At 41.6% G+C, this 13,784-nt stretch overlaps 1 protein-coding gene across 50 annotated transcripts in view; it reads left to right on the forward strand.

Annotated features, from left to right (window-relative positions):
* TTN (titin) overlaps positions 1-13,784 on the forward strand; it is a 273,051-nt gene that overhangs the window by 63,529 nt on the left and 195,738 nt on the right. For 49 of the 50 annotated variants that reach the window (XM_070070523.1, XM_070070550.1, XM_070070524.1 and 46 more), the window contains 16 exons: positions 4,965-5,243; positions 6,926-7,489; positions 8,013-8,294; positions 8,395-8,673; positions 9,113-9,391; positions 9,490-9,768; positions 9,873-10,160; positions 10,275-10,553; positions 10,648-10,929; positions 11,024-11,302; positions 11,421-11,699; positions 11,802-12,080; positions 12,205-12,492; positions 12,618-12,896; positions 13,045-13,326; positions 13,427-13,705. In XM_070070523.1, coding sequence (XP_069926624.1) covers positions 4,965-5,243; positions 6,926-7,489; positions 8,013-8,294; positions 8,395-8,673; positions 9,113-9,391; positions 9,490-9,768; positions 9,873-10,160; positions 10,275-10,553; positions 10,648-10,929; positions 11,024-11,302; positions 11,421-11,699; positions 11,802-12,080; positions 12,205-12,492; positions 12,618-12,896; positions 13,045-13,326; positions 13,427-13,705 — 4,776 coding nt within the window. Of the gene's footprint in view, positions 1-1,399; positions 4,172-4,964; positions 5,244-6,925; positions 7,490-8,012; positions 8,295-8,394; positions 8,674-9,112; positions 9,392-9,489; positions 9,769-9,872; positions 10,161-10,274; positions 10,554-10,647; positions 10,930-11,023; positions 11,303-11,420; positions 11,700-11,801; positions 12,081-12,204; positions 12,493-12,617; positions 12,897-13,044; positions 13,327-13,426; positions 13,706-13,784 lie in introns of all 50 variants that reach the window. The other variant, XM_070070577.1, reaches the window with a different exon arrangement.

Below are 13,784 nucleotides of genomic sequence, written 5' to 3' on the forward strand. Positions count from 1 at the left end.
AATACTTATCCTTTAATTCCATTTTCCTTGAGTTTGTTGAAGTTCCCTCATGTTGTTCACAGTTGGGTATAGCCATGATTTTTAGCTGCTACTCCTATGTGTCCATTCAAATCTACCTTTCATGTTTCAGAATGTTACTATCTTTTCTTTGGTTAATTCACCATGATTTGAAGTAAGGGAAAACATTTTAAAGTATTTCAGTGTATTCACGTGAATTCCTTTTACAGATATTTTGAGAGTTCAAGTGAAGGGAAAGCTGACATGAGTGATGCCTTATAGATTAAATGTCAAGTTAAATGGTCACCATTACTTACGTAGAATTAATCATTGGTTTTATGGCTTACTAATTGCAATAATAACTGAATATGTTTTTTACATGCCATACATAGGCTTTAATAGGACATTTATAGCCAACAGACACTTGAGTCTTATCTTGTAATGCTTACACACTAGAATAGAAGGAAATTAAGGCATAAGATATTCCCTGGGATACAATGAAGTACTAAAATAATAAAATTGCTTTTTGGTAAGGCAATAAAACTACCAGTAACAAGACTGTTTTACATACCTAAGAGATTTAATGAAAAATCGAATTCCTTGTTACCAAATCACATCTTTCATTCTGTCATCCATGAAACTGTTTAAAGAGGATCTACTATTTACTGCTTTGTATCACGTTCAATGATGCTGTGTAGGTTTTTCTTACACAATAAAATACAGTCAAATATTTAAAGTGGAGTCATTTTCTCTTACTTCTGATACTTCTATTTTCTTGACTAACGTTATGAAAGCTTTCTTGAAGCAGTGTGGCATTGTACACAGGCAAAAGAATGCCTGCATTTCTAGTAATTAAAAATAGTAGCTCTCTTACAAATACAAATTAAGCATTTCTTGTAGCCCCTTATTTTAATAATTGCCTCAGTGCAGAGTGAATGACTAAAACCTTTATGTTTTATTTAGCAATAATTATCTTTAGTTTAACAGTGAAGGTCATTCCTAAGAATATCACAAATATAATCTGGATCTTTTTAGAAGTCGATTTAACTAAGTCTGGATTCTTTGATTATAAATATTTAGCCAACAACTTTTCAAACTTTAGAATGGAGATTTTATCACAAGGAAAAGCCTATGAACATAAAGTCCAACATAAAGAAAGGAAGTAGATCAGAAACTGCATCTGTACAATAGCTATAATTTGCATAACTTTATATGGTAAGCTGAGAAAATTTTAGAAATGTCTTTTTGATAAATAATCTAATGATTATTAATAATAATTAATAGATAATCTAATGAGTCCAGAAATAAAGCAGAAGGCTGTCAATCAGTACCTAATTCCTTGGCTTTATTTTTTGTTGAATAAACTTTTATAGTAAAATAATGATCATTTTTCCCCACACAGAGTTTTCTAGCTCTCTCTTGTCTGCTGAGGAAGAAGAACTTCAAGCCTATAATGCAGATATTTGGTTATCTAATGCAGATGAAACACTTGAACGTTTGTCTGAACCTCCAGTTCATTCAACAAAATTCGATTCCCAAAAGGAAGGCAGTGTCCCAGTTTTCATCAAAGAAATATCAGATGCCGAAATCAGCATTGGGGATGTGGCCCAACTGTCTGTCACGGTCATTGGCACCCCCAAGCCTAAAATTCAGTGGTTCTTTAATGGAGTAGTGTTAACCCCTTCTGCTGACTACAAATTTGTCTTTGACCGTGATGATCATAGCCTGATCATTCTGTTCACCAAATCTGAGGATGAGGGGGAGTATACATGCATGGCCAGTAATGATTATGGAAAGGCAATATGCAGCGCCTATCTTAGAATAAATCCCAAAGGAGAGGGACACAAAGAGACAGACCCACAAGTGGAGAAATCTCTGAAAAAGCTGGAAGGTCCTTGTCCTCCTTACTTCCTCAAGGAGCTAAAGCCAGTTCGCTGTACTCCAGGGCTCCCTGCCATCTTTGAGTATATAGTGCAAGGAGAGCCTGTCCCCACTGTGCTGTGGTTCAAAGAAGAGCAGCAGCTTTGCACCAATGTTTATTACACTATCATTCATAATCCGGAAGGTTCCGGAACATTCATCGTCAATGATCCTCAGAAGGAAGATAGCGGCCTCTACGTCTGTAGAGCAGAGAATGTGTGGGGTGAGTGCACCAGTGCTGCAGAGCTGCTGGTGCTCCCGGAAGACCTGGACGAGACTGACGCCCCCTGCCAAGCAAAGTCCACCCCAGAGGCTGCTGGAGATTTTCAGCCGATGTCACTGAAAGACCCTGCGGCTGAGGCATTTGAGTCGGAGCAGGAAATTGCAGCTTTTGTAAAGGAGACCATTTTGAAAGCGGCTTTAATTGCAGAAGCAGCACAAGAGCTGTCCCGGGAGCATGGTGTTAGCACCGATGGGCTGAGCAGTCAGGCTCCTTTAGGAGCTCAGCAGTCGCATTCCCCAGTCATGGAGCAGGATGTGCTCACTCCTGAAAGCACCAGGGAACTTGTTCCCATCCGTGATTCTCTTTGCCTTCAGCCTAGCCAGGGACCACCTCCCAACCTACAGCTGCAGGGTGTCCAGGCCCAGGAAACCCTGCCCAAAGACGATACAATGCCTGCATCTCAGGTGGTTCTATCAGATACCGAAAAAACTTTCCCAAGCACAATGTCCATAGAACAAACTAGTTCATCAACAGGTGAGTCTCTGACAACTTTGCCTGCTGAGCCTGAAGGGATTCGTCCACCATCTTCAACAGAACCCCAGGTGCATTCCCGTCCAAGCTCTGTGGCTGAAGAAGTACTTTCACCAAAAGAAAAGGCAGTATCTGAAGTGGACGAAGAGCAAAGGGCGACTCTTCAGAAGCAAGAGGCACAGAGTGCTCTCACCCTGAGTCACAGCTTAGCTGAGGGACACGTGGAAAGTTTCAAGGGTCCTGACATTGGGATCCCTCAGGTGAACTACGAGCCGCGGGTCCCTTCTGAACACATGTGCACAGAAGAAGGTGAAATCCAGATGGAAAGCACAGATAACCTGGAAAGTGCAGGGCAGGATTTTGCAATTAGGATTGAAGAAGGCAAGTCCTTGAGGTTTCCGCTAGCACACGAGGAAAAGCAGGTGCTGCTCAAGGAAGAGCATCCTGACAACATGGCGTTGCCTCTGCACCAAACCACTGAGTGTAAGAAAGAGCCCATGGCAGTCAAGGAGGTGCAGGAGGTACAGGAAAGGGATGTTCTTTCCAAGGAGAGTTTGCTTTCTGGTACTCCAGAAGAGCAACGATCAAACCTGAAAATGCAGATCCGCAAGGCTTTGCAAGCAGCAGTAGCCAGTGAGCAACCGAGTCTTTTCTCCGAGTGGTTAAGAAACATTGAAACGGTGGAGATCAAGGTTGTAAGTTTCACCCAAGAGCCCAAATGCATAATGTGCACCTACCTTATTACTACAGTGAAGTCCCTGATGGAGGAAGTAACCATTACCCTTGAAGGCGTTGATCCTCAAATGGCTAACCTGAACATTGAACTCAAGGATGCTTTGTGCTCTATCATATGTGAGGAAATAAACATCTTCACGGCTGAGGATCCTAGAATTCAAAAAGGAGCCCAGACAGGTTTGCAGGAAGAAATGGATTCTTGTTCAGATGCGCAGATGGTTGAAGCAATCATGGAACCAGAAGTTGAACCCAACTATCTTGTCCCTGCAGAAGAGGTCAGTTGTTTTAGTGTGGAAAGTCAGGTCAAAGATATAGATACTCCCACTGGCACTGATGAGCTTGCTCCAGCTGCTGTCTCTGCTGAAACACAGGAGGAGAGTCTCAAGTCATCAGAGGAAGAAGAGAAGTCTTCTAAATGTGGTACTAAGGAAGCTGGTACAGCAAAGATACAGGACACTGAGGCCAGTTTAACCAAAGAGGCAGGCCCTGTTATACACACTCCATTAGTGGACACCATCTCTGAAGAAGGCGATACTGTATACTTCACATCCTCCATATCAAATGCTAAAGAGGTGAATTGGTATTTTGAGAGTGAACTGGTGACTTCAGATGAAAAGTTCAAGTGTTTACAAGATCAAAATACATACACACTAGTGATCAACAATGTAAATACAGAAGACCATCAAGGAGAATATGTCTGTGAGGCCTTGAATGACAACGGAAAAACAGCAACTTCAGCAAAACTCACTGTTAGAGTAAAAAGAGGTTGGCTATTTAAGGATTCAATGGATCAAGCTCTAACATTCACTGGATTGTAATGATTTAGGTTTCATCACTGAATGTTCACTTGTCTGCCACTTCCATAATGCAATTTCTCCACAGTTAGAGTGAAATCTCAGACATAATCATGGTTATGAACTCACCTTTTGCCCCATTGCCTTGTTGGGTAGTAAGTTGTCATATCCATGGTGCTATTTCTTTTCAAAACAAAACATTTTCGTGTTTCATAATACCAGTAAACAGACTTTTAGTTTCTTTTTATGTGAAATTCTCTAAATAATATATAATAAAAAACTATCATTGAATACCCAACCACTCTGAAATTACCAGCAATCCCTAAATTCAAAATAACCATGATTAGTGGTCTATTTGTATTTTTTGGTTCTCTATTTTTTCGTGTTGTTTCACTTCATCACTTTACTTAGTATGTATCGTGTTTTTTCACATTGTTTGTAGTATACCCTGTCATCATGGTATATTTAAAGAATATATCATGTTGGTATGCATGTAAGCCAATAGCATCACAATGTAGTAATTTTTTGGTCACAATTCACTGCAAAGTAACATTTGAATATGTCGAAAGCCGCTCATTGTCTTCTTTTGCCACCAGTGATTTTTCTCATTTTCCAGCACTTGTCTTAAACTGCTACAATCTGTCTCACCAATTTCAACTGTTCTGCTTCACTTATGGGAACAAAAATTTGAAGAAAAAAAGAGAGGGACAAATATGGGCTGCCTGATAAAGAAACAAGCTAACAGACTCTGCTTGCCTTTGCAGCTGCCCCAGTGATCAAGAGAAGAATCGAACCCTTGGAAGTAGCTCTGGGCCACCTGGCCAAATTCACCTGTGAGATCCACGGTGCCCCCAATGTCCGCTTCCAGTGGTTCAAAGCTGGCCGAGAAATTTACGAGAGTGACAAGTGTTCTATTCGGTCTGCAAACTACGTCTCCACCCTGGAAATCCTGAGAACCCAGGTTGTGGACTGCGGCGAGTATACATGCAAAGTTTCTAACGAGTACGGCAGCGTCAGCTGTACCGCCACACTGACTGTGACAGGTAAATGCCACATGTTGGCACTGATGTGGTCGCCTCATCTCCTGTTATTGCCAATTTTGCTTTTCATACAGGTGCAGGAAGCTCTTGCCCTAAGAACCAGAAAGACCAATGGCGAAGATGGTAACATGGTGGCTAGATAAGGCAGAGTCTCAGTGGGACCAGAAATTATTATTATACAGTCTTATTTCTCACAGCAGCCAAAGAAAAAGTGATTGACCAATTGAGGACCATATTAAGTAATCAGATGAGCCTGTCTTGCCCCTTAATATAAAGCACTTCAGGACAGTTTGCTGCTACTGAAAATTAAATTATGCCCCAATGTGTTTAATAATTTGCAACCAAACAACCAGTTAAGAATAAAACCTGAAAAATAAAAACCAGCACAGGACCAAAGTTAAACAAATCCTAATGTAAGTCAGGGTGCTATTATAAGAATGGACACTAGAATTCTCTCCCTTGCTTTATTATTCATTTAAAAATTTGAACAACTACACAAATACTCTGTTCTCCATTTCCTGATCTACATACAGGGTAATTCTGAAATAGTTCATACTCATCAAATACTTGAGTTCCCTCATTAGAAAAAAAAAAAAAAGCTCTTTCTCTGTTTTCTCTGTTTCTTTCTTTCATTCTCTCTTTCTCTCTCATTTTCTTCCTCCCAGGAGAAAATGCGTATGAACTGTGGATTGAGAGTAGAAGTAGTATATCTAGTTAAGCAATGTGCTCGCTGTCAGGAGGAAACTGTCCTCTGATCTTTTTCAGTGAGATACCATCAGGGTAAAAGGCGAATCCAACACATCTCTTTGATTTGAAAAAGGCAGGCTCCTCTCTAGTTTCCTCTTTTCTACAACATTTTTGCATATACGAGAAAATCTCCGGATTCTAAGAAAACCAGGCCTGTGGGGACCCAATCATGTTCTCATTATGTGGTCCAAATGGCTCCATGACACCAAGTACGGGATGTTTTTCTTAATGACACTTTTGAAGGTTCCTTTAGCGAAATTATTCCAATTCAGTAATGGAACGGATATCTGAGCTTCAAGTAATAAGAAGAAAGGACAAGGAGGAGGATTTTTTTTTTTCTTAAGCAGAAAGAGATTCCTAAAGGCTGGCTTCAAAATGCAGAATAGAAATGGGAAATTGCTGCTATTAAGTATTTTGACCAGTTTGAAATGGCCTAGAGGGTGTAGTCTAGGTTAATCCTCTTAAGGATTTGTGGGTTGTTGACATGAGGTTAGAAAGATTTTACTGAAATATTTAAATCTTCTTAGCACTTACTATCTCTACTCTGAAAAAAGTCAAGTACATCTTTATTTTTCTTACATACACTTCTAATTTGCAGAATTAAAAGATTGACTGAATGTCTTATCAAATAAACAATCAGCTACTGTACTGAACAAATCTTTAATAACATTGCTTAATAAAGACATTTGTTCTTTCCTTTGATAGGGGTAATTAGAGCAATATCTCCCTTCTCTCTAAAGAATACGCTCATCCTTTTCCTTTGACAAGTCTTCTGGTCTTATTAATGCATGCTGCTATTTTAAATAATGTCTCTTGTCAATCTAAAGATGTAGCTCATCTTTTTTTTTTTTTTAATCCTGCCTCGGAACACACTTGTATAATTACAGCAAGAGCCTTGGGGGAGACTGAATGTAATGCTGGAAAAATTTCTTTTGCAGAGGCGTATCCACCAACTTTTCTCTCCAGACCTAAGTCCGTTACGACTTTTGTGGGTAAGGCAGCCAAATTCCTCTGCACAGTGTCAGGGACTCCTGTGATCGAAACCATCTGGCAGAAGGATGGGGCTGCACTGCCCCCTTCACCCAACCACAAGATTTCAGATGTAGAAAACAAACACATCTTGGAACTTGCCAATCTTACCATTCAAGATAGAGGAGTCTACTCTTGTAAGGCCTCTAACAAGTTCGGAGCGGACATCTGTCAAGCTGAGTTGATCGTAATCGACAAACCACATTTTATTAAAGAACTGGAGCCTGTTCAGTCAGCTATCAATAAGAAGGTCCGCCTTGAGTGCCAAGTAGATGAAGACAGGAAAGTCACAGTTACCTGGAACAAAGATGGGCAAAAACTACCTCCCGGGAAAGATTATAAGATCTATTTTGAAGATAAAATCGCGTCGCTGGAGATTCCTCTGGCCAAACTGAAAGATTCGGGAACCTACGTGTGTACAGCTTCAAATGAGGCTGGAAGCAGCTCCTCCTCAACCTCCGTGACTGTCCGAGGTAAGTGACGCGTGCATGTATCTTTCACTTCCTTCCCTGGAGGGAAGCCTTAGTAGCTGAATTGTTCAACAAGGGTGCAGACAGCCCATTTTGTATTAAGTTAATTTCACTCAGCCAGCGTCTTGGCCTGGGGAAGCCCTGGCACTGTTTGATTGTGTTTTTCCAATCTTCTTCGTAATTCACTTAACAAAAGTTCCTTAAAGTTATGTCTGCGATTAACAACAGTTGCTTAAAATTTCTTCTTAGATCATCAGATGTCTAGGTAATTCTTAAGTCTCTTCTTTTATAAAATTGCTCTTCATACAGAGAGTTTATTGTTTGAGTCTGGAAACTGGGATAGTGTTTTATAATGATGGAAAGCAATTGAACACACTACAGCTTTGTCAGACCTTTTCTGAAAATATCTGATGTGTGTCATGCCTTTTTGTTGTGTGTGTCTACCTTTTTTGTGGAGTGTATGCTTCAGATCTTTCTTTTTTTCTTTGTTTCTTTCTTTTTTTTTGTTTCTGTACACTTCATATAGAGCCACCATCCTTTGTGAAGAAGGTAGATCCCTCTTACTTAATGCTCCCGGGTGAATCAGCACGTCTCCATTGCAAGCTGAAAGGCTCACCCGTGATCCAGGTCACCTGGTTTAAAAACAACAAAGAACTTAGTGAAAGTAACACAGTCCGAATGTCTTTTGTCCATTCTGAGGCTATACTCGATATCACGGACGTCAAAGTGGAAGATAGTGGGAATTACTCATGTGAAGCAGTGAATGACGTTGGCAGCGACAGCTGCAGTACTGAAATAGTTATTAAAGGTTTGTCTGCTGACTTTCAGTCTGTTATTTTTACGAGGAAAGATTGTGTTTGTAGTTGCTGGGACCACATGACTTACACAAAGCTTTCATACTTTTGTAGAACCTCCTTCTTTCATCAGAACTCTTGAGCCTACGGATGTAGTAAGAGGAGCAAATGCCCTGCTTCAGTGTGAAGTCTCAGGCACTGGACCATTTGAAATTAGCTGGTTCAAGGATAAGAAACAAATTCGGAGTAGTAAAAAATACAGATTGTTTTCCCAGAAGTCTCTTGTGTCGCTGGAGATCTTTTCTTTTAATAGTGCAGATGTTGGTGAATATGAATGTGTTGTTGCTAATGAAGTTGGGAAGTGTGGCTGCATCGCAACACACTTATTAAAAGGTTAGTGTTTAAATAACTGACCTCTCTTTGGTAAATTTATCAAAATAGCTTCTTAACCCATGAGATGAAAACTGGTACTTTCTCCTCTTGTCATATCCATTAAAAATGGTTTTGTTTTGGTTCAACCCTGGAACTGGGGAGCAAAGCCAGTGAATTTCAAGCAATCTTTATTCTGAGACCAATGTAAATATGTATTCTTTGATAACAAAAGTCAATTACCTACTAAGCTGTTTTTTGACTGATATACATCTATCTACTATGCATCTATCTCTTGAATTAAATTGTAATTCTTCTTAAATTCTGTTTCTTTTAATTAACTAACACTATGAAGTAGTGGTGTTTGGACAAGATAAATATAATTTAGGTAAAACTCTTAAATATAACTGGTGTTGAAAGTGTTTGAGAATTGATGTTTTGCATGCTCTCTTTCTTTAACTAGAACCACCAACTTTTGTAAAGAAAGTAGATGATTTTACGGCTCTAGCAGGACAGACTGTTACCTTACAAGCTGCTGTGAGGGGGTCAGAACCCATTTCTGTCACATGGCTGAAAGGACAAGAGGTCATCAAAGAAGATGGAAAGATCAAAATGAGCTTTTCCAATGGTGTGGCAACCTTGATACTCCCTGATGTGCAGATTAGTTTTGGTGGCAAATACACATGTCTGGCTGAAAATGAAGCCGGAAGCCAAACATCTGTTGGGGAATTAATAGTGAAAGGTTCGTATAGGAACATTCTAACTTTGACTTGCTATTTCCATTAAAAAGTGAAACCCTAAGACACACTTCGAAGTCCTAACTCTTTCCTACCATTGTAGAACCTGCCAGAATCATTGAACGAGCAGAACTGATCCAGGTGACAGCTGGAGACCCAGCCACACTGGAGTACACAGTCTCAGGCACTCCAGAACTCAAGCCCAAGTGGTACAAAGATGGGAGGCCCTTGGTTGCCAGTAAAAAGTACCGACTAAGTTTCAAAAACAATGTTGCCCAACTCAAATTTTATTCGGCTGAACTGCACGATAGTGGCCAGTACACATTTGAGATTTCCAACGAGGTGGGCAGCAGCTCCTGTGAGACAACATTCACTGTATTAGGTTGGTATCTTTAGAAAAGTTTGCTGTGTATTCCTTTGAAATCCAACCGACAGCCACAAATAAATCACTGAGCCCTTTTTTCTCCCCTCTTGTGCCACGAACAGATCGAGACATTGCTCCATTTTTTACCAAACCCTTGCGCAATGTGGATAGCGTTGTTAGTGGCACCTGCAGGCTGGACTGCAAAATTGCTGGGTCCCTGCCAATGAGGGTGTCCTGGTTTAAGGATGGCAAAGAAATCGCTGCTTCTGACAGATACAGAATAGCATTTGTGGAAGGCACAGCCTCTTTGGAGATCAGCAGAGTAGACATGAATGATGCAGGGAACTTCACTTGTCGAGCCACGAACTCCGTGGGAAGCAAAGATACTAGTGGAGCCCTGATCGTGCAAGGTTGGCTGAGACTTTGCCTCCCATTCTTACTTGAGATGCTGTTCAATGTAAGTCTTCTCCCCTTAGGTCACATCTCATAACTCTTGGAAATTCTGTCTTCTACCCCTTCTTCAGAACCACCCAGTTTTGTAACCAAACCTGCATCTAAGGATGTTCTCCCTGGGTCTGCTGTCTGCCTGAAAAGCACTTTCCGAGGGTCCACTCCTCTCACGATCAGATGGTATAAGGGCGACAAGGAACTGGTGTCTGGTGGAAGCTGCTATATTACCAAGGAAGCTTTAGAGAGCTCCCTGGAACTCTATTCAGTGAAAACCTCTGATTCAGGCACCTACACGTGCAAAGTCAGCAACGTCGCTGGAGGCGTGGAGTGCAGTGCAAACTTGTTTGTAAAAGGTTTGCATGGTTTTCTTGACATCTTTGTGCCACCTTTGTTATATAAACTCTTTTTTCTTTCCCACATTTTTTAATCACTTCCTTCCTTCTACAGAACCTGCTACATTTGTTGAGAAGTTAGAACCATCCCAGCTCTTAAAGAAGGGAGATGCCACGCAGCTAGCCTGCAAAGTAACTGGTAGCCCTCCAATTAAAATAACATGGTTTGCAAATGACAGAGAACTTAAGGAGAGCAGCAAACACAAAATGTCATTTGTGGAGTCCACTGCCATTCTAAGACTCACAGATATTGCCATAGAAGACAGTGGGGAGTACATGTGTGAAGCTCAAAATGAGGCTGGCAGCGATCACTGCAGTAGCATTGTCATAGTCAAAGGTTTGTGCTCCTTTTGCCTTTAGGTTACCAAAGCCATTGGCCCATAGCACAGACCTCCCTTCAGTTAACTTAAGTTATTCCTTTTCTGCCATAGAGTCACCTTACTTTACCAAGGAATTTAAGCCCGTTGAAGTGTTGAAGGAGTATGATGTCATGTTGCTGGCCGAGGTGGCAGGCACACCGCCCTTTGAGATCACTTGGTTCAAAGACAATACAATCTTGCGGAGCGGTAGGAAGTACAAAACCTTCATTCAGGATCAGCTGGTTAGCCTGCAGATCCTCAAGTTTGTAGCTGTAGATGCTGGTGAATACCAGTGCCGAGTGACCAACGAGGTGGGCAGCAGCACCTGCAGTGCCAAGGTGACTTTAAGAGGTTAGTGTCCGATCAGATGATGGATGGGCTCTTCTGCAGAGTCAGCTCTTTTTTAGTAAAAGAAGCAGCGAGTTTTCCTATAGAGCTGGTACTGATTGAGAATTCATTCTTCTATTAGAACCTCCGTCCTTTGTAAAGAAGATTGAGGGCACCAGCTCCCTCCGAGGAGGCACAGCTGCCTTCCAGGCCACTCTGAAGGGCTCGTTGCCAATCACAGTGACTTGGTTAAAGGACAATGATGAAATCACTGAAGACGAACACATCAGAATGACCTTTGAGAACAACGTGACCAGTCTGTACCTCAGTGGCATAGAAGTCAAGCATGATGGGAAATATGTCTGCCAGGCCAAAAACGATGCAGGAATACAGAGGTGTTCTGCATTGCTCTCAGTAAAAGGTTGGTTGAGAAAGGTTTGCCTTGGGATTGAGGAGCAAATGCAGAGGTCAGCCTTTCAGCAGAGCGACTCACCACCCACATCTACCCCTCTGTTCTCTGCAGAACCTGCCACAATCACGGAGGAGGCTGTGTCTATAGATGTCACCCAAGGAGACCCAGCCACCTTGCAGGTTAAATTTTCAGGAACTAAGGAGATTATAGCCAAGTGGTATAAAGATGGCCAAGAGCTGACCTTGGGCCCAAAATACAAAATCAGTGTCACTGACACAGTGTCAGTCTTGAAGATTATTTCTACAGAAAAGAAAGACAGTGGCGAATATACCTTTGAGGTCCAAAATGACGTTGGGAGAAGCAGCTGCAAAGCTAGGATTAATGTACTAGGTTGGTATTGCTTTTCCATAGACAGAACTGGGCATTTAGATCCTTTATCTCTCTTTCATTTTAAGGGAAAATATCAATCAGTAGATTAACCTACTTTTTTTTTTTTTGCCTTTTTGTTGAATAGATCTTATCATACCTCCTTCATTCACCAAAAAGCTGAAGAAAATGGACAGCATTAAAGGGTCTTTCATTGACTTAGAATGTATAGTGGCTGGGTCACATCCCATAAGCATCCAGTGGTTCAAAGATGATCAAGAAATACCAGCAAGTGAAAAATACAAATTCTCTTTTCATGATAACACTGCCTTTTTGGAGATCAGTCATTTGGAAGGCACGGACAGTGGGACATACACTTGTTCTGCCACCAATAAGGCAGGGCACAACCAGTGCAGTGGTCATCTGACAGTCAAAGGTTGGCTGCTTTTATTTCTCTCTGTCAAGAAGTTGCTCCTCTTTCGTTTCTTCATTCTTACCTTCTCTGTTCAGTTCTAAAATAAATCTTCCTCTCTCCTTTTGCTTCTTTGTCTTTCATCCCAGAACCTCCCTACTTCCTGGAAAAGCCACAATCACAAGATGTGAATCCCAACACAAGAGTTCAGTTAAAGGCTCTTGTGGGTGGCACTGCACCCATGACAATAAAGTGGTTTAAGGACAACAAAGAGCTGCACTCGGGAGCAGCTCGCTCAGTGTGGAAAGATGACACCTCCACCATCCTGGAACTCTTTTCAGCCAAGGCTGCTGATGCTGGGACCTACATCTGCCAGCTAAGCAATGATGTTGGCATAGCAACCAGCAAAGCCACACTCTTTGTGAAAGGTCTGCTCCCTGCACCTCCTGGCTTTCTTACTTAGCTCAATTTTCTTGATGGGGGACAGGGAATGGGAAAGAGGCTTAGGAATGCACTTTGCTCATTGGCCTTTTTTTTTTAAATGTTGTACATCACACTCTCTGTTTCTGTCTTTAGAACCTCCTCAATTCATTAAGAAGCCCAGTCCGGTGTTAGTGCTGAGGAATGGACAGTCGACAACATTTGAATGCCAAGTTACAGGCACCCCTGAAATCAGAGTTTCTTGGTATCTGGATGGAAATGAAATAACAGACATTAGGAAACATGGCATTTCCTTCATCGATGGCTTAGCCACTTTCCAAATTTCTGGTGCCAGGGTAGAAAACAGCGGCACTTATGTCTGTGAGGCTCGCAATGATGCGGGCACAGCCAGCTGCAGCATTGAATTAAAAGTGAAAGGTTCGTTATCAGAATCTCTTTCCAGTCTGGCTGTGCTGCCTGACCGGCCTCAGGTCTCCCCTTGAGTAAGCTCCTCTCTGTCTTCCTTTTGAATCTTTAGAACCTCCCACCTTCATCAGGGAGCTGAAGCCTGTGGAAGCAGTGAAAGATAGTGATGTGCAGTTGGAGTGCGAAGTTACAGGAACACCTCCATTCGAAGTCACTTGGCTGAAAAATAACAAGGAAATTCGCAGTGGCAAAAAATACACGCTGACCGACAGGGTGTCAGTGTTTAACCTCCACATAACCAAGTGTGACCCTTCAGACACTGGTGAATATCAGTGCATTATAGCCAATGAAGGCGGCAGCTGCTCTTGCAGTGCGAGAGTCGCCCTGAAAGGTCAGTTATACACTCCAGAAGAGGGCTATTGAGTAAAAATTCTAGAATGTTCTTTCACCTTATGGTTATGGATAGGAGT

Source organism: Oryctolagus cuniculus, chromosome 3 (genome assembly GCF_964237555.1).
Source record: "Oryctolagus cuniculus chromosome 3, mOryCun1.1, whole genome shotgun sequence".
NCBI classification, from domain to species: Eukaryota; Metazoa; Chordata; class Mammalia; order Lagomorpha; family Leporidae; genus Oryctolagus; species Oryctolagus cuniculus.